This window comes from Lissotriton helveticus, chromosome 5_1 (assembly GCF_964261635.1).
Source record: "Lissotriton helveticus chromosome 5_1, aLisHel1.1, whole genome shotgun sequence".
Taxonomy (NCBI): Eukaryota; Metazoa; Chordata; class Amphibia; order Caudata; family Salamandridae; genus Lissotriton; species Lissotriton helveticus.
The window spans coordinates 1,905,595,126-1,905,619,929 of record NC_136065.1 but is presented as its reverse complement, the minus strand read 5'-3'; the positions used below and the strand labels follow the sequence as shown (position 1 = coordinate 1,905,619,929).

The following is a 24,804-nucleotide window of genomic DNA, read 5'->3' as shown; positions in this document are numbered from 1 at the left end:
ATTATGTAATGTAAATGTAAATTGATAATAGTATAGCGCACTACTCACCCGCAAGGATCTCAAGGCGCTTGTACGAATACCGCTGTGGAACCCATCCTGGCTTTCCCTGTGAGGCGTCCACTCCTGGGCACCCCCAAGGTGGAGGCCAGGCATCCTTAGCGTTGTGGAGATTAAGCAAGCTATTGCCCAGAGTTGCAGAGTGGGACTCCATGATTGGAATAGGCACCGAGGCGAGAATTATCGAGTCTGTGGAATTTTGAGCCCAAGACCCGCCGAGGCGGGGAATTGAACCCTGGTCCCGGGCTAGACCTCTGCATCAGGGTCTGCCGCTCTAACCATTGAGCCACACTTCTCCACAATTATTATGTGGAGTGTATTTACGTTGCATTAAGAATAGTAATTATATGGCGTGTAATTATGTGGCATTGAGTGGTAATATGGGGAGTGTATGTTGTATTCAGTAGAGTAATTATGTGGCACTGAGTGGTGTTTGGAGTGAATGTTGCATTGAGTGCAATGTAATTATGTGGTGTGTATTGTGTGGCACTCAGTGGTATTTGGAGTGTATGGTGCATGGAGTGCAGTGTAAATATGTGGTGTGTAATTATATGGCACTGAGTGGTATTTGGAGTGTATGTTGCATTCAGTGTAGTGTAATTATGTGCTGTGTATTTATGTGGCACTGAGTGGTATTCGGAGTGTATGTCGGATTGAGTGCAGTGTAATTATGCGGCGTGTAAATATGTGGCACTGAGTGGTATTTGGAGTGTATGTTGCATTGAGCGCAGTGTAATTATGTAGCATGTAATTATGTGGCACTGAGTGGTATTGTGTGGAGTGTATGTTGTATTCAGTAGAGTGTAATTGTGTGGCATGTAATTTTGTGGCACTGAGTGGTATTGTTTGGGTTGTATGTTGCATTGAGTGCCTGTGTAATTATGTAGCATATAATTATGTGGCACTGAGTGGTATTGTGTGGAGTGTGTGTTGCATTCAGTAGAGTGTAATTATGTGGTGTGTAATTATGCGGCACTGAGCTGTATTTGTAGTGTATGTTGCATTGAGTGCAGTGTAATTATGTAGCAGTGCAGTGTGTGTGAGGCAGTGCAGTGTGTGTGTGAGGCAGCGCAGTGTGTGTGTGAGGCAGCGCAGTGTGTGTGTGTGTGTGTGTGTGTGTGTGTGTGTGTGTATGTGTGTGTGTAAGGCAAATGCTAAATTGTGTAGTAAACCTCGAATCGCCACGGAATCAATTCCACTGGTACGCCCAATGTTTACACAGTATTTATGAAAGGTAATCGAAAGAAATCATAATTTCACGCAACGCGGGCTTGTGAATATGTCAAAATTCAATTTTTAAGAGCACCTCACTTTGGAAATGTTCTTTCTAGGAGGTAATGGTAGCGGTCTCAACATAAAGAAACGAGCAACATGGTTGGCCAGAGTGTTGTAAAAGTGATATGGTGGTGGGGTCAGCGTTCAGCTGAATGGAAAGCAATATACAGGGCAGTGGGGGAGGAGAAGGTACGGAGGGGGAGGAGAAGGTACGGACAACGGAAAGAGGGTGTAGGTCGGAGGAAGTAACACGGAGGACAGGGTGGAGGGCAGCAACAAAGAGCTAGAGAGCAATGTATTGGCAGAGGGGGAGAAGCACGTTTTCCTCAAAGCGGGTTAATTAACACCCAGTGTCACTTTTGTACTTCTTTCAACATGTATACAGTGGTTTGATAAAAAAAAAAAACATGGAAATACAAAATAATTTTAAAATGTGGGTTCAGCTAACATGCTTCACATATTATTAATTTCAAATAGGGCCCCTCTCTCGGTGACTCCATGCCGATTTTGTTGTAGTAGATGGACAAATGTACGGTAAATGGGAACAAAGAATATTGTAACGGGGCCCCTAAATACCATAACCTTTCTGCGTACAAGTAACACTTTACCACACCCTTGCCCCAATACAAAGTTCCCTCACTTATATGCGCTAAGCTTATCCCAGGCGTGGAAGAAGATATACGGGGCCGGTTAAACATACTGCAGCGGGGCTCTTCACATGACAAGCACTTGTTTCAAAGTTTGAGAAAAAAATATCCAGCAGTGAAAAGAAATAATGTCAGATCCAGCATCTGGTCACATCTAATGGTCTTAGCGGAGGCATCCCTCCCCCTCCTTTATCCCACAGAGCTGCTTTATGGCTGTCAGCCATTTATTACACTGTCAGCCAGTTGTGGATATTTCAGTCAGCACTCAACAGCGAGCTGTATTCTGGGACTTGTAGTTTTGCTCTTGGAAACTCCAGCCGAGTCGCTCTAACTTTGTGCACAAAGTTGAAAACAAAGGTTTAACATCCTGGTAAAAGGGAGACAAATAAGACACCCATGTAGTGCATGATTCGTACAAAGTGAAACGAGAAAACCTGGATTCCTCCAAACTGTGTGATCTTATGAAATATAGTGTTTCACCAACCCACACCACCTCCGCCTCCTTTTCTTCATTTCCTCAATAAACCTGAAAAGTGACTTATTAATGTCAAAGCTGCCACACATTACAGAAATAATGTTGTCTATTTTGAAGAGTCTTGTTATAATATATTTTACGTGTCGTTTGTTGCACGATTCACACAGCAAACAAATGTCAGGCTCAGCTTGTGCTTGGGCTCTTACAGCCGAGCCAGACGCTGGCTCGACTTTCGCTGTTAATATGTTTACTCGCCCACCTCTACGTGTGGCACTGCAGCCTCAACCCGCCCCTTTAAGTGCCACGCGCTTCTTGCACGGGCACTTCCCTGTTCAACTGCCAGTAGTTCACTTGGGGCAAAAAAGTTTAAGCGTCGCATACACAAGGTTCTTTCCCCAATTCCACCATATTATAGCGCCGCGGCGCGCTCTCTTATTACATAGCACACAAGGCGCTCTTACCCTCACACCACAGGACAACCGGCGCCCGGCCCGGAGCAAGCTCTGAAGCGGCAGCAGCATCTCTTCGGCCTCGGATGGGTCCGGACACCGGGCTCGGTGCTCGAGAAGCAAAGTACCAGGAACTGAAGGAGCGCAGCACGTGACGTCACCTCCCGTAATGACTAGAGTATAAGCGCCTCCACTAAAGGGGCGAGAGAAAAGAGCTTTTCATAATACAAGAATAACCCGTGAGCCAGAGCTCATAACTAGAACAGAGAGTATAAAAAGATTAATAATCCACATTTGTATAGCGCACAATCACCCGTTAGGGTCTCTAGGCGCTGGGGGGCCGTCGGGAAGATTAAGCAAGCTATTGCCCAGAGTCGCATGGTGCTGGGCTAACCTGCCGCCGGAGCCGGGGATCGAACCCTGATCCCCAGATTCCAGCGTCAGTCGCCCTGGCCGCGGCGCCACACCTCTCCCACTTCTCAAGTACAAGTCGCTTGGGTACTAGACTCTTTCCCAATACCTTCCCGGGAATGATGAATAGACCGGAAGTCAGGCAGCCCTCCTCGAGACAGAGGCGGGGCCTGACCAGAAGCAGGAAGTCGAGCGCGACAGGAGCTTCCCAGGAGGCAGGCTGCAGTGGCTGGCGCAAGGCTCCGGTGCAGAGAGAGGAGAGCCCTGCGTGCAGCCGGCGTCCGCCCGGGAAGCCAAGGAGCGGAGTGCCGGTGTCCCTGTGCCCGTTGACGCCGGAGGGAGCAGCCCCGGAGCGGGACCTGACTGGGCACGTTGTCTCCCCGGAAGAGTCCTGCAGAGTAGAAGTCCCGGTGAGTGGAGCTCCGTGCTTGCGTTTCTGGGGACAGGAGGTACTCGGAGCATGTTGAGGGCTGCGGGGGCCATGGTATTTGGAGTCCCCAGTGTGGGACTCCAATGATAGTGCCGGCATCTCTCCAGAGCCCACGAGGCTCCCCAGGGGCACTGGCTCAAAAGCGAAACTGACGACGCACAAACAGCAAGTAGCTAGGAGCGCGCTCCCGCGGTCAAAACTGCGAATAGCAAAGCGCGCGTCTGACTCTTGTCCACATTCCCAAATACGGCTCACAATAGGTTTCGAGCAGACAGCAAGCAAGCTTTGCTTGCTTGCATGTAGGCTCGACCTAAAAAGAGGGTAGTAGCTATGCAGTCAAGTGCTATTCAGCAGCAACCAGGCATATGAATGACAAATGTTGCAAAGAATGAAAGGAAAAAGCCCAAATCAGACATCAAATGCGACACACACAATTAGCCTCCTTTCAAAAGAAAAATAGCCACAACCTCCAGAAAACACCATAAATCCTGAAAATCAAATTGGAACAGTGAGGAAATCAACCTGACATGAAACAAATCGAGAAATAAAAGTACATTCTATGCTAAGAAGTCTTCACCCGGACGAGCCAGATAGAGCCATTCACTTGCAGGCTTAAAAGCCCAAAGGAAAGACAAGTCTTCATCCTGGCCAGAGCCAAATGGCCGGATTGAAACAAACAAGATGCTGGGATTCCAGCCTTAAAAAAATGGCAAATCAATGTATTATCTACATACGACTTGAACCATATTCCATACTTGTACAGATAGCATCCTCATGTCTTGTGAGGCCTTCTCCTAGATACGGGAGAAGTGAGATACACAACTACAGAGAAATGATGATCTATTTATTGCAAAATGGTCCCTGAAGTAAGAGTAGTCATCTTCTTGAAATGTGCTTCTTGAAAAGGAAGACTACAGTTCACACACCATACGTACACAGAGAACTGTGGGAAACTTATCAGAGGCCCACACTATACATTAATAAGTGTTGCGTACATGAGTATTCACACTTGTTCATACATACATCAACACTTAAATACATCGTCTGTGCATGCTTTTATCAACCTTTCTTCTGGGATTGCTGATTTGTCAAAATATTATTTTTCAAGAGTGGTTATACTTTATGGCTATTCTAATAAGTCTAATGTTCTCTAATACTCATCTAATACTTATTTCTGTTTCTTGTTTTGCATGCAAAGATGAGTGGACCAAAGGCTTAACAAACAAAACAAAACCTTTGATTAGATAATGATTCGGAGAGCAGGTGGGCATCACAAATTGCCTGGGAAAACAATGTTGCCTTGATGGATCAAAACAAAGATACTGATACTTTGAGGGGAAGAGGATATGAAATGTATCAATTAAATGGCTGATATGCTACGGCTGCAAACTGTAGGGCAAAAAAGTATGAATCTGGGTCTAATCTTAGACTTTGATATGACATTTGTTCTGGAAGCAAAGTGCTGGTCAAAAGCATTACATACTAAATGTCCAGAATCAAATAGGCCCAGCTACTAGATAACTATTCATGCATAATTTACATTGCTCAACCAGCTACAGCTAGCAGAACAAAACTCTCAGTGAACACAGTGTGGACATAATAACAGCATTAAAGCTCTCCATTGGCACCTTGTGCATTGGATGATACATTTATAGATTTCTGGCACCACACACCAAGAATTCAAGATCAAGGGGCCTGGTGACCTAAAATAAACTGGTCCTTCAAATTGCTTTGATCAAAGCATTCTGACCAATCAGTATGACAAATGACATCCAAACTGCATGACGGCATATCCTTAGTCGTTCACGGCACCGTGCTCTGGAACAAGCCTAATCCAATTCTTAAGGCAAACATAAAACCACTGGAAACAAAGAGAGTTTGTTAAAAGAATCATTAAGAATTAACTTCTATTTACAACCCTGATCTCGTCTAGACAGACTCAAAATAGTCCACATCAACTGAACCCCTTTGATTATACAATCTTCTTTTGTCCCAAAAATTACATTCTATCCTCTGTACCCCGAGATATCCACTTCTAGCCTGTCTGCGGTGTTCATTTGAGGTGGCCACATGGAACCTAATACATAGATGAAAAGGCACTTTAAATGTTTGGCTCAAGAGAGAGAGAGAGCAATAGGCGGATTTCAAAGTGCTCTTTACACATCTCAGCAGCCGAGTAAAATAGACACAAGATGATGGCGGGTGAGAGCTGATGCAATGCCTGGTTTTAAATTTCAGGTCACAATTTGCAAATGGGTTACTGCCATGTGGGTTTTTGATATGTAGTGAAAAGCAGAGGCAACGATTCAAGCTGTAGCTTGGAATTAGTCCCTGATGCCACTGTTTTTCATGATGTTTGTTATTTTTATTTGATTTTTTTTTATTTAACCAGCTTGCACAATTTTAACAGATTACCTTGGATAACCAACCTGGATCATTAAGTGTTGCAGAAGAGACACTGGTAACCGAAAGCAGTCATTACAAACCTATCTAACCTGTAGGGTCAGCACTCCACTAGCTCACATTTGCTATTAGGAGCAAATTTAAAGCATATGCGTGGCACCTAAAGCACGCTATAAACCATTGCAAACATTGTGAATATTAGCCAGCATTCTTGCTAAGAACTTCTTCTATTGGACATGTGGTTGAATCTACATTTTAAAAATCCGAGTCTAAATGGAGAGTACTTCTCTTTCCAAAAACAATTGTAAAAAATTGCATTATAATTTGGGGTGGGTGACTCCCCACTTCAAGAATTAATCACAACCTATGTGAGGGTGAACCCTCAAAGTCACTAAATTAACCTGAGTTCAGCACCCTGGTAGCTTTGTCGCATAACAAACAGGCTCAATGTAGGGCAATGTGTAAAGTATTTATGCAGTACTCAAACATTAATAAAGTCAAAATGCAGAACAATAAAACTTCCACACCGAATTACAAACAGACTACAATGTAATAAACTGGTAATTTAAATAGTTTTCTAGCTGCTACCTTTCCCGAGATACAGTATTAGCATTTAGTATTGCTTCCTAGTGTTTCTATATAGGTCAGTCAGCTTTTCTACAATGAAAAGAGCTTTTGAGGGCCAGTCACTGTAAGGAAATGCTAACTTTACATTTTTACATGTACTACTTCTAAATACTAGGCGCCCTGCCTTTTCAGTAACAAACTTATATAGGGGTGACTGATTAATATTTTTACCTGTCAAAAGGGGTTTACTTTGACGGGTTGCAGTGCATGTTTTGCACTGTTACAGTCAGGCTACAATGGTTGGCATTACGTATTGTTTGCCCTGCCAGTATAGGTGCTGCAGTCCACTTATAGCATGTAACTTCCACGTCCTAGGGTACATTTTGTACCCTATACTAAGAACTTATAGGCAAGTGAAATAGATCAGTTAAGAGTAAGGCAATTATACCATGTTTAAAGGGGTGCACCAGCACTTTACTTCAGGTTAGCAGGGCGTATAATGCACAAAGTTCTAAAGCAAAAATCTAGGATCCAGCAAAAGGTGAAAAATACTGAGTGACCACACAGAAAAGGTGCATTTCCTACACTAATCAACACAGTTCCTTCTGCCGGCACCTTAAGAGGTGCGTTTTCTCTCAGTAGCTTTATGAAGTTGGTGTTGTCCTGGATGGAGGTAAAATGAGTTGTGTCAAAATTATTTTTAAATATCTGCCTGATATTTAGTTGTAAGCAGTTACCCAATTAATTCTGCTATGATATACTGAATACATCAACATCCCACTAGCCCTTGAGAAACCAATGACCATTGATTTTGAAAAGGCCCACTTTCTCTATAGGGAAATAACAAGATGGACACACCAATAGCAATAGATCAGTGGGCTGACTTATAAATTTGCAGATTGCAGAAAATAACATTTTGTGGCCTGAAAGTCAGATGTAATTCCAACTCCAGGAAGTGTATCTACACAATAAATAAATGCACCGGGCAGTTTCAGAGTAGAAGTGGTGTGTGGTAGATAAAGAATGGTTTATTTATTTATTTATTTATTAAAAGTTTTATATAGCGCGAACAAGATCCTTACAGATATCAGAGCGCTTCACAAAGACAGGGTAGGGGCAATAGGAAAGAACAGAGAAAATGAGCAGTATAATAGTCGCTAACATGGTAGGATAATAATAACATACATAGCACATATCAATATACAATCAGGTAAACAAGTAGTATGAGACGGCACAAGTCATTGATCCCACTACAGAGGTGTTCAGGTACACCTTGGGTGTGTGGATGGTTAACACCAATGTATTAGTATAGAGAGAACCCTAAGTGGGGGCATCGGGAGAGCGAATCAGTAAAAGAAAGTGTATCATATATTGGTCTGTAGTAAGAGAGTAGCGTAGGAGTGCCCCCATCAAGTAGAAGTATAATGCCAAAGGACAGGTGAACAGTGATACAAAGCAGTGCAGAGTCTCTGATCCAGCACCTATAAGGTTCAGGAGATCTTGGCCAGAAGGATGGTTTTCACCTCTTTCTTAAAGAGTGCAGTGGATGAGATAAGCCTAGTTTCAGGAGGGAGCGCATTCCAGATCCTGGATGCCATTCCTGAGAAGGAGCGCTTGTATGTTTCAGGTTTCAGGAGTAGATTTTTTGTACTTCTATTAGATCTAGAACCACCTGATATAGACAACTTTTGAGCGAGGTAGTTGGGTGCATTGTGGTGCACGGCCGCGTGTGTCATAACTGCAATTTTTAGTTGTATTCTGGCTTCAAAAGGCAGCCATTTTAGAGACTTTAAGTCTGGGGTTATATGCGAATGTTTTCTTGAGCCAGTAATGAGCCTCGCGGCAGCGTTCAGGGAGGCTCTTAAGGGTGCTGTTGTGTATAGCGGGAGTCCGCTGAGGGCCACAATTCCGTAGTCTATTCTAGGGATGACTAAAGCTTGTACGGCAGTTTGGAAGTCTTCGGCAGGGAGGAAGGGTTTAATTTTCCTCAGTGTGTTGATTTGGAAATTAGCTCCTTTTGTGGCTTTGCTAACGTGCTGCTGCCTGTTGAGCTTGGCGTCGAGAGTGATGCCTAGGGATTTCGCCGAGTCCACGATGGTCGGTTGGACATTGAATGCTGTTAGGTTATTGAGCCATGTTTGGGTGGTGGAGATTTTCGCCGGGGGTGAGATGAGTAGGAACTCAGTTTTCAGAGCATTTAGTTTGAGGTGATTATCGGCCAACCAAGATTGAGTGTTAATAAGCGTGGAATTCAGATGTTTGATATCTTCCGGGGATTGTAGCTTTAGGTAAAGTTGTGTGTCGTCAGCGTACATATGGAATTGGACATTGGAAGCTTGGAGCAAGGTGGCGAGCGGTTCCATGACGAGGTTGAACAGTGTGGGGGAGAGGGAGGATCCTTGTGGAACACCTAGGTCTGCAGGCACAGGTGTAGATAACACATTGTCGATCTTGAACTTCTGAGACCGGTTGTGGAGGAAGGACGAGAACCATTTGAGAACAGTTCCCGATAGACCCATTCTAGTGCTTAGCAGCTCCAGCAAGTTCTCATGTTTGACCGTGTCAAATGCTGACGAGAGGTCAAGAAGGATGAGGAGGCAGGACTCATTGCGATCAAGAATTTGGAGGGCGTCATCAATTATGTGTGTCATAGCTGTTTCCGTGCTATGTTTCGCTCGGAAGCCTGATTGATGAGGGTTGAGGAGGTCAAATTGGTCGATGTGTTTTGTTAGTTGGAGTTGGACACATTTCTCCAGCAGTTTGGCCAGGGTGGGGATATTGGTGATGGGCCGGTAATTGTTTAGGTCAGACGGATCAGCTGTAGGTTTCTTGAGTATAGGTGTGACTTGCCCCACCTTGAGGGAGTCTGGAATGAGGCCTTGTTGTAGGGAGCTGTTGATGATTTTGGTCCAGAGAGGGAGGAGCAAGGGGATGAAGTCTTTTACAGCATTAGCAGGTAGAGGGTCTGTGAGGTGATTAGAGGGCTTCAAGGTGCAGAGCAGTTTGTGTATTGCTTCTTCCGAATAGGTATCGAAGTACAGCCAGGATGCCTTGTTTTTAGGTTGAGTGTTAGACATTCTGGTGTGGTTGGGGAGTCGGCTCACATCCATGATGAGGTCATTTCTTATGTTGTCAGTCTTTAATTTAAAGAAAGCAGAGAAGGCTTCACAGTGTGGGGTGTCGCTTGTTGTGCTGTTTGATTGTGAGGGTTGAGTCTTTGTCTGGGTCTTGATTAGTTCGAACAGCTTTCTTGGCCTGTTTTTTGCTTGGTCCAACTGACTGCTAAAGAAGTCCGACTTAGTGCGCTTTATTTTCCTGAAGTAGGCATTTCTCTTGTTCTTAAGCCTTTTGAGGTGCAGTGCTGAAGGGTCCGATCTCCAGGTGCGCTCTGCCATTCGCATAGTACGCCTGTCGTCATTGAGACTATCGTCGTACCAGGGGTTAGAAATTTTGGTAGAGACTCTCTTCAGTTGCAGTGGGGCGACTTCATTGACTATTGTATTCATAGAGTCAAGGTAGTGGTCGGTCAGTGATTGAACATCCGAGGCACCTGATGGGGGAAGGAGGAGATTGCCGATGTGGGGAGGTAGGGTAGAGGGGTTAAGATTCTTCATGTCCCTTTTCCATGTTTTGCATTTGATTGGTTGAGCCGGGATAGGTTTAACTTTTTCATTGATAAAGAAGGTGATAATGTGGTGATCTGACCAGTCGCAGGGTTGGATCGCCTCCAGTTGTGTGGTGTTCTCTTTGGCAATGATGAGATCGAGTATCGCGCCTTTGTCGTGTGTTGGTCTATCCCATAATTGGGTGAGGTCAAGCGCATTAAGGAAACTTTTGAGACTATTCAGCACTGTGTCCTTCTGATCGTTCCAGTGGAGATTGAAGTCACCCAGGTAGACTTGGGTGGTCTGCCGACCGGCATTGGAAGAGATCATGTCCATGAGTTGTTGGGTGAATATGAGATTGTTACCAGGCGGGTGATAGATGAGATGTAAAGCACAAACTTGTTTGCCCTCGCTGGTGATGTCGAGGCAGAGGAGTTCACCGGAGGAAAGGGAGGGGGAGGTGACTTGAGTAACGGAGAGGTTGCTCCTAAAAATGCATGCAATTCCCCCGCCCGTCTTGTCAGGCGACCTGTCCAACCTAATGATGTGATAGTTGGGGGGGACTAGTATGTCCATAATCGGGGTAGAGGCTTCAGAAAGCCACGTTTCCGTTAGAATGGCTAGGTCCAGATCCCTAGCTGAGACGAGATCAGCGATGTCAGAGGAGTGTCTCTGGGCCGATCTGCAATTGAGTAAGATGCATTTGAGTTTGGGAGAGAGAAGGGTGGTCGAGCTTTCTAGTGTGAGGGGAACTTTTCGGAGGTTGTTAGGGACGGAGCCTCTGTTGTTGAGTGTTGGGAGCCTCACAGGGTTTGTAAGAATTATGGGTATGGGGATGTGTGTGTTGGATATGTGTTTTTCCGGACCTGGGCCATAAGAGCGTAGGAGAGAGCATAAGTCGCGGTCCGACAGTGGGTTGAGGACACGACGGGGGCGGTGATAATTATTGCGAATGGGGATAGTCGGCCAGCGCGGATGTCGTTGGAGGCGAGGGAATGTGGGGAGGGTGCGCCGTTTGTAGGGTAGAGGGACGGTGGGAGGTCGATTGGGCTGTGAGGAGAGAAGGTCTTTGATTGCGTGGACATCTTTTTTGATTTGTAGAATATCCTCTTTGACTTGTTGGAGGGTGGATAAAGTCAGGTCAGGAGGTGCATTGGGGATGGGGTTGGTGGTGAGAGTCATTGGTGAATGGTTGATTAGTGAGCTGGAAAGCAGGCAGGGTATCGAGGGGGGGGATATACTAGCGTTGTTGGAAGGTTCTACGGCGCTATTGAGTGGGATGGCATTGAAAGTGTGGGCGTGTTTGTGGATGAGGTGGGGATGAGGTGGGTGAAGTAGGCGGTGGGTGGGAGGCATAGGTAGTGAGGTCAGTGGGAGACGGTGCCGGTGAGTAGAAGAGCGAGTGAAGGCTGAAGACAGTGGGGGAGACAGGAGGGTAGTGAGGGCTGAGAATAGGAGGTGGGAGAGAGGGGGATGCTAAGGTTGGGAAGGCGGTATGTTCTGTATGTTTTGTTGGGAGGGTGAGAGTGTCGTGGGTGGGAGTGGGGAGGGGGCTGGAGGTGGAGAGAATGGGAGGTGGGAGAGAGGGGGATGCTAAGGTAGGGGAGGCGGTATGTTTTGTTGGGAGGGTGAGAGTGTCGTGGGTGGGAGTGGGGAGGGAGCTGGGGATGGAGAGGCGTCTGCCGTGGGGGGGATGGGCGGGGGGGTGGATAAACTCCGAGCGGTGTTGTGTTCAGATGGTGGCGTGTTGTGGGTGGGAGTTGTTATGTCAGGGGGGAGAGGGATGGGGGGGTATGAGTGGGGGTAAAAGGGGTCATGTTAGAGGGGCGACTAGTATATGAGGTGGAGAGATTTGTGACTGTATTTGGGGAGTGTGGGGCGTTAACAGCAGGTGGGCCATTTTCTGGGGAGCTGGGGGTAGAGGTGTTGTAGGTGGGGGCTGCGTCGTCATGGGTGATAGTGCTGGTGGAATTCTGGGTGGAGGTCCGCAACTTGGAGAGGTGCTCTTTGAACTTGGGGAACAAGTTATCTAGTAGTTCCAGGTTCTTGTCCGTGGATTGCATTAGGACAATCCCGTTATTGTAGATAGTAATGGTGGTTCTGCCATGGAAGAGTTGGGAAGGTGTGATAGAGAGAGTTATGCCATGAGCTGTTTTCCTGGTGGTGGAGACGGTGAGTAGGGATAGAAACGCTTTTCTCCATTGGGCTGTACGTGAGGTGTGGAAGATGATGTCAATGTTCAGGGCTCCATTGCCCGGTGAGAAATAGGTGTCGGCAAAGGGTGTTTCCGGGTGCGACCTCAAGAAGTTATGTTTAAAGCGTTTGGCGGCTTTTTTGGTGAGAGTGGAAGGGTAGTTGATTCTATATGTGTGCTTACCGATGAGATCCATGTTAGGATGGCTGTAACGTTGGGTGTGGGAGAAAAGAAGACAATAAGACTGTCAGTCGTTGATTACAGGGCACAGGCGTGAGACTAGTGAGTAGCCAAAAGTATAAGAAGTGGCAGTCGATGCAATCCAGGGAAACAATGCGTAGGTGCAGCTTACACAATGTACAGTATAAGAGAGGTAGCAATCAGCTTACACCCTGTACAGTATATGAGAGGTAGCAACCAGTTAGGTGGAGCCAAATTACGAAGATGGTCAGAGCAGAGTAATGAGTAAATGAGCAGAGTAGTGCAGAATACAAGTGCAGGTCTAATACTGATAGAATATAGAGATCGGATCAGATACAAAAATTTGCGTGCGTCAAAAACTCAAGAGTCGAAAATGACATTGGTTGTCAAACCAAAAAATATGAGGTAGCAATCTGTGCATTTACAAATGTTCAAAATACTGGTAAAAGTGGCACTAGTGAGGAACCAAAATATATGAAATAATATATGAAATAAACTGTGCATTACAAATGTTCAAAATACCATTATAGGTATAGTACTGCAATGATATGCAAACACACTTTCATATATAAAATAGCAATCTGTACATTACAAATGTTCAAAATAAAGCTAGGAGTGTGATACTGCTATGATGGCAAAACACTCTTTCACAAATGAGGTAGCAATCTGAGTCTTACAAAAGTTCAAAATAAAGCTAGGAGTGTAATACTGCAATAATAGGCAGACATTCTTTCCAATAGAGACTAGTCTAAGATGGCCGCCAAATAGATCAGATCAAGACAGTAGTCCTCTGTTTGTTGCTGTGCCGGCAGGGGAGATAGAGATATTAGTCCTCTGTCTGCTGCTATTACTTTAAGCACAGGGGAGGAGATTACACTTCCTGTTAAGCAAGCAGAGCTCAAGGCTAGCTGGGAGGAATTCTTATCTCTGTGTGGGGGAGTTAAGCTGAGCTGAGGGGCCATGTGGACAACAGAGGTAGGGGGGGATTTATTGCTACAGTTTTATGGCCCCAGCCATTTTGAACAAAGGAGTTAGATTTTTTAAAAAGAGAGCAGGCGGGTGGGAGAAGTAAATACCTTAAGTGTCTGTATGCCTGTAAAAATTGCCAGTAGAGTTTTACAAAAGCACTGCTTTAGTCCATGATTGGCTCAGTCCCTTCCGCTTCGTAGAAGTATGAGGCTGTATGTACTGTATGTCCTTGATCTCAAATCGGGGCTCCCAGCCTGTATTAACCTGAAAAGCGGCTCAGCCGTTTGCCAGGTATCCACCGGTGTCGATGGGGGCAGGCTTTGGTCTTCTGTCGCCCCTTCAGCTCCTGCTAGAACTCCCGGAACACTTCACTCGCTTGCTCCTATTAAAGAGTTCTTTTTGAAGTTGAGCTGTGCTTAGCTCTCGCGGGTCCGCTTCGAGAGATGGTGACACCACTGTGTTTGCCAGCAGTCAGCGTCCCTCTCAGCCCTCCAGTCCGCTAGTGTTCCTCAGCTGCGGTGTGGCGGGAGAGGGGGGGGTTGCGTTGCCGTGTCCCGATGCTCAGTGCCCTTTGCTGCCGTCGGGAGGTGGTCCCTGCTTCAGGTCGTGAGTGAGTGGGGAAGGGGTCCGGTGTTCCTCCCGCCTTGGTCCTGGTACCAGCTGTCCGCTAGGCTTCCTCTAGACCGGGGCTCTAGTGCGGGGACCAATCCTCCAGTGCCTCCGACGCGCTCGTCGTTCTCCAAGCAGGCTCTCTCAGCAGGGGGGTCGGCCCCGTCGTCCCGCTCCGCACCACTGTGTTGGGGCACCTCCTCCACCACCACAGACTGCCCGCCTCGCCTGCATCACCTCCACAGTGCCCGTCAGTGGCTGGCGTCCCGGCAGGCGGTCCCGACAGTCCTCAAGCCGTCAGCAGGGGGAAAACCGGGGCGGGTGAGATGACTGATCCTGTGCCCGCCAGTGATCGGCGTTCGCAGCAGACAGCCCCGGCAGCCACGGCCGCGCCGGGGCACCCGACAGTATTGCCTCTCCGACGCCCACAGTCACCCGGTCCCCAGCCGCCACCAGCCTCCAGCAGCAACCGCAGCATATACTGTGGCACTCCCCCGTAGTATCGTGCTCTGCCGATGCTCCGTAGTTAATCGCAAGAGTCCCAGCCGCCAGTGATCAAGAGGTAGATGTCTTTTCCGATGATGCTGACCAATCCAGTTACTTTTAAAAGCCAATCCAGTTACTCGATAAAAATCCAGTTACTCGTAACTAATTTTCACGCAGGAGGATGGGTGCTATCCGGGATAAATCCCAACGAGGGATCCCGAGCACTAGGAGCTCCGGATGAGCGCTCCTACCGGGCGGCCATCTTGCCGTCTTGCCGTCTTTGCAAGGATACTCTTGGAGCCTTTTATCTAGCACTGATTGGTGTCATAACATATGCTGGATACTGGCCTTAGTGTATTCACACTTTGATATGAGAAATGAAAAATGTTCTTAAAGTAACAGTAAGACTCAAAAGGTTTACAGGCTCTATGTGGCCTAGATAAAGTAGCTGATGCAGGGATTTTCAAAGTGTACTAGGGGTTAACATGTCTAGTTAATCATTAGGTTTCACCTGCGACAGCACATGCACTGTGTGTGCTCTTGCTTGCAAAAGATATTGTATACAACAAGGGGCTTGCAGCCCGGCCGTTGATTAACATTTGTTGGCTTCATTGTCACTCTTACTTACTGTCTTCTAATTGGCCAGAGCATGCTGGCTTCTCTTCCTCTTCTTTTGGCAAGAGCATAGACCAAGTACTGATTGCTTCAGTTTGATTGCTGTCCTTCTGCTGGTCGTGCAGTAATTGAGGTACTAATTTTATACTTTTTTCGTCCCTGTTGTTCTTGTTAAACCTCTTGCAATTTGTAGCAATGTTTTATTATGCCACATGCACGTTAAAGAAGACATTTTCTCAATTGAAATGGATGTTTATTCTGACAACAGATGTGATCTGTTTCCAAATGTATTTTTTTCATAAGACATGGGCGCAATCGCTTCTTTTATGTGATAGTATTTTTTTATCAAATGTATTTTATTTCTTTTCACACATTCGAAGACTTACCGGTTTGCCCAGAAGCCATTGGGTGTAGTGCCAAGACCTAACACATACTGGCAAAGCCAACAGGTCTCACCTTTCAGACTATAGGCTCTGTTATTCCCTTTTGTTTATGCTGTACAACATGGGCACTGCCCACTTTGGCAATGATTTGTAGCCATGCTGTATAACAACGTGGCTGCTGTGCTGCATGGTCAAAAATAATAATTAAAAAGGACTCTGATACATTCAGCACTGATGCACCTTTTAGAAACAAAAAGTGCATTAGCCCTTTCTACATCACATAGCTTTTTCTAAATTAGATGTAACCACATTGCAAAGTACCCATGCTGCTGTACAGCGTGACTACAAACCATTGTCCAAGCAAATAGCTCTCATAGGTGAGTCATATTGGATTTGTCAATGCTTGTTTTTCTATGAATCTTTGTCTGAAAACAACTTGCAGCCTGGTCTAGCCGATGGATAACTCAACTGCAGTGCTGTCCATCATTATAGAATTCAGCACTAGGACATCCTTTAGAAGGAAGACTTTGGAAAGGATAATTCATTGCAACGGGCATAAGATGGAAGCTGTGTTTGTTAAAAAGGATGTCTGTAATACCACAAAGCAACTCCCTTGGGAAATTTGAATATGGAAAAATATCGACAGTCTGGAAAGAACCAATATTTTTACAAAGCTGGAGACTAGGTTATCTTGATTAATATTCATGAAGGTTCCAAGTCTCTCAATTTTGGCACATATCTGAAAGTTTTAATTTTTGGAGTCTCTACAGAGAAGCCAGGTTGACAGATGACGGTATGGAATATTTCCAGTCAGAGGAGCCACTGTAGGCCATTCTCCAATGCTTAACTGCAGAGCAGTGGCTATCTTTGCAATTGTTCATTGTAAAGCCCTATATAATCTATAGTCCATTGGCAAAGTAAATATCTATAAGAATTTAAAGCATGAACTCTATTAACCAGTTTCATAACAGTAGGGACTAGTAAAGCCCAATCCTAGAATAAACTCATTACCCAGCATGAGAGAAGTGCTAAGATTGGTCTGTGCGGGCTGGTTTTGCGCTCACACAGAGACTAGGAGTCCCACCCGGCTGTGCAGCACACCTCGGGTTGAAGAAATCTAAGTATGCATGTTGGTTTGGCGATCCTAAGACAGCTGGCCAAACTGACATGCGCACTTGCAGTGCCCACCACAACTACACCCTGCTGCAGCTGCTGTCCACCAGGATGGCCTCGCCCCGTCCTAATACCGGCTAAGACGCTCAGTCAGCTCGGCTGGATGGAAAATAAAATGATAATAAAATTGGTTTATTGTCATTTTATTTTACATGCTCGAATTTGCTGGCTGTCAGGCAGTGGAGCGACGCTCCTCCCCCTTAACAGAGGAGCCACCGGTGGGTCAAAACCTCAATTTTAAATAATAATGAGTCACCCTTGTGTAAGTCTTGTGGCATACAAAGCTGGGTATGGTATTTAAAAGTAGGGCATGTAGAAATTCTATGTTAAAATGTCCTCATAGTGACTAGTACCCAAAAGCTATTTTTCACTGTGGCAAGCCTAGCTGTTCTATGCAGAATGCTACAGTACAGATAAAACAAATCCTAATACTGTATCTCTGCAATGGAAATAACTGGAAAAATAATGTAACTTCTATTTTTAATATAGCCTGTCGTAACGGGCTATACTGGCCTTTAAAGGCTCGTTCCAACGTCAAATTAGGATCAGGTCTTTAGCAAGGGAGCTGGACTTTAATGCCGGTATAGCCCAGCTATGGAGGGTTATAAGGCTATTAGAACATTACGCCACTAGAGAGCAGATTAAACTACGGCCAGACGGAGTCCAGAGGGGATTAAAATCCCCTCGGGCTCTGTGAGGCCTTTGTTCACAGCAACAGCTGTGAACGACAACATTGGGATGTTGATGCTCCGGGCATCTACCGGCCATTAGAAGCCTGGAACACTTCATTGTTTTCAATGGCGCTTCCAACATTCCAATGTTCTAATAGTTATTAAACTCCAATTCAAAAGTGAAGTCGGATTTTTTAATAAATATCAAGGGTAAGTAGAAAGTAACCTTTTCTCTGTCTGCCTGAAGATACTGGAAGCTAAAATTACAAATTTGAATTTGCTCTGCCACTTCTCCCAGCCAGTAATTGGTTCCTGAATCGGTATGAAAAAGGTGTGAAGTGCATCCCAGGAGTAAACAATACACTCCTCTGAGCCTCCCAAAATATGCAGGGTAGAGCTCGGAGCATCCTTTTTTATATTACAGTATCAAATCCTGCTGGAATGTCAGATCCTGCTTGACAGGTCTGCTGGGGTTACAAATAACCCTTTGGAGTGCACTTGAAAGGAAGGGAACCTGAATGCATAAACAATTCTTGTGTAGCAACTATCAAGTTGCTGGACAGCTCTAGTTTTGTTATACAAGACTTCAGTTATTGAGTTTAGTGTGTGTACACTGACTGCCCCAAACTGAATTCTAATGTCAGATATGGGAAGGCACTAGGTTTGCCGTAGTGTACACCCCACATACACCTCCAGTCCTCTGAGTCCAAGTTTGGCCAGGTCAAAGACTTTCACCATATTCAAAATGCTCTTTATGGGTAGGGTTGACCAAAGGACCTTATACCCCATTGGTTAGGGCGTGCCCAGGAGGTATTCACACCCACCAACCCCATGCCATTCATAAATGTAGCATTTCCAAGAACCTACTTCAAAACATGTCTGGGCCTGAGGGTGATCAGAAGAGTACTTAGCCTAATGTCTGCCACTTGAAAAAAGCCTAGAAGATTGGACCTGCTCTCTCTTGCATCTAGGACAAAGAAGTGGATTTCAATGGTTGTAAGGCTGACCTCCTGTTAAAGCTACAGGGACACAGCAAGCTACTGGAGGGCTTTTCATGCAACAGCCCAGCTGACTAGTGACAAATGAACCTGGATTGCACCCTGCTGTTTGGCCTTTGCCCGACACCTTGTGAGTCTCTAAGTGGCTCCACTGAGGTCCAAGGTGCTTTTAGAAGTGTTCTGCTATGGTGGATTGAGACTTAACTCCTTCAGTGCTCAAGACGAGCCCAGCTCATCATGAGTCACAGTGGAGCTGTGCTCATGACGAGCTGGGCTCGTCATAACGGCTGCGCTCCGCCCATGCGTGATTGATTCCCCGCCTGTGTGGGCGAATTAATCAGTGGGCGGAGTCGTGACGAGCCCAGCTTAGCATGAGCACAGCTTCACTGTGACTCATGACGAGCCCAGCTCGTCAGGAGCACTGTGATGCCGTGCTCACCCCCCTCCCTCACACCGCCCCCCCCGCACCGTGGGGGAATTACCCCCGCAGCGAAGGGGTTAAAGTACGAAAGTCACAAGTAAAAATTTTTAACCAGGATGAATATGGTTGGTGTATCCAACCTGAGCTCCATCGCTGTCAGTGCCATATTGCGAGTTGGTTCCAGTCAACTGCGACCATTGACTGTCACTAGCACTTTGTACTTCTTGGCACTATTCCTATTTAAAACTTTGGAAATTCATAGCTTTAATTCGCCTTATTGGATTTTTAGTATAATTTTGTTTATTAGACTTTGCCCTTTTTTTCTAATTTAGTTTAGAATTTTTACTCATTTCGACTTTATTACTGTTTTGGTACTGCATAAATACTGAGCACATTGGCCTAAGTTAAATCTGTCTGCTTTATGCTATAGCTACCAGGGGTTTGAGCTCAGGTTAATTTAGTAACTTTGCAGGCTTACCCTGACATGGGTTGTGATTATTCCTTGATGTGGGTAGTCATCCTCCCCAAATAATTAGTCAATTTCTTACAGTATCCCTAAAGAAAAGTGCACAATCGTACATTACATATATGGCTCACCTCACATCACTTGTCAGCATTTGCTCATTTACTTAGTGCAGACTCTCAGATATAGACTCTACTATACATTTACAAAAATATATATAGCACATAATCATTTTCATGTGAGATTAATCTTGGTAAGTAATATCTATCTTGTGCAAAAACATATTAATAATAACCTAGTAGGGATGAATCTGCATATATTATGTGGGAAAGAGCACTGTACCTTCTTAAACCTGATATTAGCCATTTAGAACGTTTGCATCAATTGGAAATGTTCTGGTCGCTAATTCTAACAGGAGAATCCGGGACAATTGGGATAGTTTCTATTAGTTAACTCTCCCGGGCAATAAGAACAAATGTCATGTAATTCCTTGACTATATTGGAGAACCATGTTTATGTAGACATGCTCAACCATTCGCATGTTTGTTGTTTGTGTTGGAAAACAATAAAAAGATTTTTTACTTTTTTTAAAATAGAATGTTTGCATCAAAAAGTAGAATTTCGTTTTCAGAAATAGTTTTCATGCTTACAAAAAATTTAAAAAAATAAAGATTGGCTTCCCCAGAGTTTTGGTACATTATTATCAGGGCCTCTGTAATTATGTGATTGTGCGGCTGCTGCATTTTTCGCATAGTTTTGGATCTCCCACATTATCCACATAGTCCATCATCTGCTGCATAATCTGCAGGCCCCCCCCCCCCAAAAAAATGTGTTTCTAACTAAAAACGGTTCAAAAGTTACAAAAACTGCAGCAACACAGTGGAAGGCCCTTTGCAAAGGTGACTGGTCACCTATCTCTTGCTTATTGTTTTAGCATCAAACTGGTACTAATGAGGTGCAAACTAGTCCTAGACAGTGTTATCAAGTGTAAAATTGACTGAATATTAAAGTACTCATTTTAGAAATGTGCCGCATTATGCCACATAATGTGCCTCTTCTTGCCGCATAATTTGGTCAACCCGCCGCATAATTTGGCCCACTCCTGTTGCATAATTCCAGTGGCCCTGATTATTATACACCACTGCACTGCCTTTGGCTTTATTTATAAATGTTGGCATTACAACTAATTTAATAAATAAACAGAATAACGCCAACTGGCTGAGTCTGCACTAAAGAACACATGCCCAAGGCTTTTATGGTCACACAAAGATCTCAGAAGAAGGCCCGGTACCCATTGGTACCATCTACTGGCTCTACTTGGAATAAGCAAACACATAGATGCTACAATTTCTTCTAGCATGACCATAAACCCATTGAATCTCAACTTACCTCATAGGTGTGAGCCTCTATATCTATCAGAAACTCGTCGACGTCCAGCAAAGACTTGTAGTAGTTCATGTACCTCAAGGTCATCTCATGCTTGGGGTTCTTCTGCAGGTAGGTGTGAGCTGCTGAGACAGCTTTTTCGATCTTGTTGGCCTAGAAGAAGGATACACATATGCCTTCATAAACTGCAGCATTTACAGTCTTTGGTAACTTAACAAAAGCATGAATCACAGGGAAACATAATTGGATTTAATGTTTATTGTGTTGCAGAAATAATTCTGTTTTTGGACAAATTAAAAAATCATGGATGTTAATTTGTCATCTGGTCACTAAATATGTATATTTTCTTTGATCATTTATGCATTTTAGCAACAAGAAAGCACTGCATTTTCCTCTAATTAACCCAGGCTTTTTTCAAATGTGTTATTAAAAATTGACTGATCAATTAATAGGCAGAACCCATCCCCAGAAGAGAACATGCACTGGTGCACAAGGTATGAAAGGCTCAACCAATGTAAACAGATGTAAAGCAGGGCAAATTCAGCTCAAACCTCTTGCCCAGTTTTTAGTCTAACAAGTTTTTACTTGCACCATTCTTTCACATACCTGTTGGAAATAGGAAAAGTTGTGAATTTTGTTGGGTCTGATATCTCAACGCTTTGGACCAAATATTAACGTTTTAAGAGATAAAAACAGAATTTCCTTGTTGAAAGCATTAAAGGTAATGTGGCTCCTGGGACTATGACTGTTGTTTCTTGTTCCTGACGATCGCATGGAACTCCATTGATGTCACGCTGCCTGGAGTGATGACATCATAGCATTCCATGTCGGACGTTGGGGGCGGTTTGTGCCTGACCGAGGTGGGAGGTTGCTATGAATAACAGAGCTTTCTTTGCCTTTGCAGCGGAGTGTCCTCATTATTACCACATTATTTGGGGACAGGGGAGATTCCCGTGGCCAGGCACTGATTTCACGTCCTTACAGAGCAACCTGCATCATCTGAGGAGCAGCAAAGGTTCTACCGAGGCCTGGAGAGCTTCTCTGGTGTATCTGTGGCCTGAGTTTATGGTGGAAAGGCTGGTCCCTGTGTTCTACAGAGCGGCGTCCGGTGGAGTGGTGTCCTGAGGAGTGGTGTATGATTATTTGGTGAAGAGTTATTGCCGACTATCACACCGCTTCTTCTTTGCTTCCGGTCGAGTGGTGCCGGCTTCACGATATCCTGTGCTTGACTGCCACTGTATGGTGAAGCTTTCAATATTCCTGCACAAGTGATTTGGGAGAGAACAGGCGTGGATTCTTTATATAGTTTCATTGGTGTTCTTCTGAAATTTCGAGACGCTTGCCCTGCCTTGGTGAGTACCCAGCCACGTTTTTCTGACTTACTCACTTAACTAGGATGTGACATCTAGGACATGTGTACCTCTGTTACCTGGGTTTATTCATGAATGCCAGAGACAGTGTGAGCTTATTTGTCACTGTGCCAAACCTTATCTACTCAGAAGAAAATTGAACTATGTGCACCCCATGACCTGCTCAATTCTCCTGGTGTATACCGTACTGACATCCTACATTCCCACTGATATCCTTGTTTTATTCACTCACAACGCCATTCAGTTCATTTTGGAAGCAAGAGTTTTCTTTATCAACATGAATATCAGCCAGTCGATCACTGTTCCACTATCATTTCTGTCATAACAAGGAGAACCTCTCATCCAATGGGAAGATTGGTCTGAAATTTTCGACAATTATATTTTGGCACTGGGAGGTACCAACTTCTCACCTGCACGGAAGAAGGCAATCTTGATGGGTTGTTTGAGCACTGAAGGCCAACACATTTTCAAATACTTACCTGAAGCACATGTGCAAAATGGTGACATTATAGTAGATGTTTTTAAGGAAGCTAAATTGTGGTTACAAACTCGCTTTGCTAAAACTGTTAATACTGTAATGAGACGTCACAAATTCTATACACAACCGCAGAAACATGGGTAAACTATCAATGAGTTTGGAGCTCGGTTGTGTGAATTGGCAGCTAAATGTAAGTTTGTCCCCATGACTGAGGAAATGATCTGGGATCAACTTATTGTTCAATCTAGTAGCAAGAAGATACAGGAAAGATAGTGAGCCATGTGCGACCCAACCCTTAAAGATGCAATACAAATAGCCAGGACTGTGGAGGATTCGGAGAGATGCATGAAAGAAATGCAAAAACCAGATTTTAAATCTGATGGTGCTGTAGCTAGGTTAGATGATGAAGATGAACTAGTTAATAATGTAAGAAAAGACTCTTTTTAAAAAACGTGAGTGCATCTTAATCCACAGGGAAAGGTACTTTGGAGAAATCTTGACCCACTCTGAACTCACAGAAAAGTCAAGTCACCCAGTCCTCTCATAGATGTGGCAGTTTCTCACACTTGGTGGATTCCAAGAACTGCTTTGCCTTTGTAAGAGAGTGTTATAAATGTGGAAGAAAGGGTCATTTCTCACCAGTTTGCAAAGCCTCGAGCAAAAAAGTTGCCTTTCTGGAGGAAGAGAGTGAGGATACTGACCATAGGGTGTTGATGGTGGTAGATGATGAGAACCAAGCTGAGAAAAGGAAAGTACAACCTAAGGCTGACTTTAAGATTAATGACAGAGTGTCAGAGTTGATGGCAGATTCAGGCTCCTTATACACCATTGTTCCCAGGCACATGTTTGATGACTTGTGGTCGAAAGAAAAATTGGACATTTCAGATGTAGTCCTGAAAGGGTATCAGGGAGCTGACATTGGTGTCATGGGGTCCCTTCACTGCAGAGATAGTGTTGAAAGTTTGGCCAACGAAGGGTAAAGTTTATGTGGTGGTATCTGGACCTCCAATATTAGGGTGGTCCCACCAGTGCGATCTGCACATCATCGTAAATCCCAGAGCCAGAGAACAAGTGATACAGTTGAAGAAGAAGAGCTGGATGAGTTAGTCAAGGGGTTTGAAAGTTTGTTTGAGGATCATATCAAATCAAAGACTACCAACATAAGATAGTTTTAAAGGAGGATGCCCTTCCCGTAAGGCACTGTCTTGGAAAAGTTCTGCTAGCTTCTCGCGCTGAAGTCAAGTCCATCATCAATCAAATGCTCGGAGACAAAATCATCAAACCGATAGAAGCATCCCAATGGATATCGCCAGTTGTGATCACCAAGAAGACGGATTGTTCTCTTAGGTTTAGTGTGGAATTGCGCAGCCTAAACAAAGAGTAGTGATGGGCTGTTTTCTACTGCCCAACAAATTGTTATCTCTGGTATCCGATTGTAAGTTTTTCCAGAATAAACCTTAGAAGTGCCTACCATCAGGTGAAATTACATCATTACTCAAAGCACTTGGCGGCTTTCATTACCACTGAAGGTGTATATCAGTTCAATGGATTACGTTTTGGACTATCATCAGCTGCCAGTATGTTTCAGAGGTTCATGACACATGTGTTGGCTGATATCACTAACATAGTCTTCTTTCAAGATGACATACTTATTTTTGGCAAGGATGTCTCTGAGCACAACAGGTTTTTGAAGCAGGTACTAAGTTGTCTAGCGGATGCAGGCATGACCCTGCACAAGGACAAATGCAAGTTTCTAGTCTGGGTTGTGGAGTATCTAGGCCATTTGATTACTGGGGAAGATATAAAGCCTAAGTTGAATTTGATCAGCGCAATTGTTAATGCTCAAGTTCCCAGTGACCAAGAAATATTAAGATTGTTTTCTGAAAAGTGCACTTTTGAAACAGAAGAAGTAGCTGATGTGGAGGATGTGATTGAGAGTCTACACCGGTGTGTTCCCATAAGTGAGTGGCAGGCAGCCATGGAATCTGATGAGGTCCTTGGGTGGTGAGAGAGTTACTCAAAGGCAATGCGAGAAGAGAAAGCACGTTACCACAGGAGCTTAGACAGT

General features: G+C 44.7%; 2 protein-coding genes across 2 annotated transcripts in view; one reads left to right on the top strand and one right to left on the bottom strand.

The window, feature by feature from the left end:
• P3H4 (prolyl 3-hydroxylase family member 4 (inactive)) overlaps positions 1–24,804 on the bottom strand; it is a 97,277-nt gene that overhangs the window by 54,498 nt on the left and 17,975 nt on the right. The window contains exon 2 of the mRNA XM_078645449.1: positions 20,892–21,041. Within this exon, the coding sequence (XP_078501575.1) occupies positions 20,892–21,041 (150 nt within the window). The remainder of the gene's footprint in view (positions 1–20,891; positions 21,042–24,804) is intronic.
• FKBP10 (FKBP prolyl isomerase 10) overlaps positions 22,110–24,804 on the top strand; it is a 185,705-nt gene continuing 183,010 nt past the window's right edge. Inside the window, exon 1 of the mRNA XM_078645448.1 lies at positions 22,110–22,240. The gene's annotated coding sequence lies outside the window, so the exon portion shown is untranslated. The remainder of the gene's footprint in view (positions 22,241–24,804) is intronic.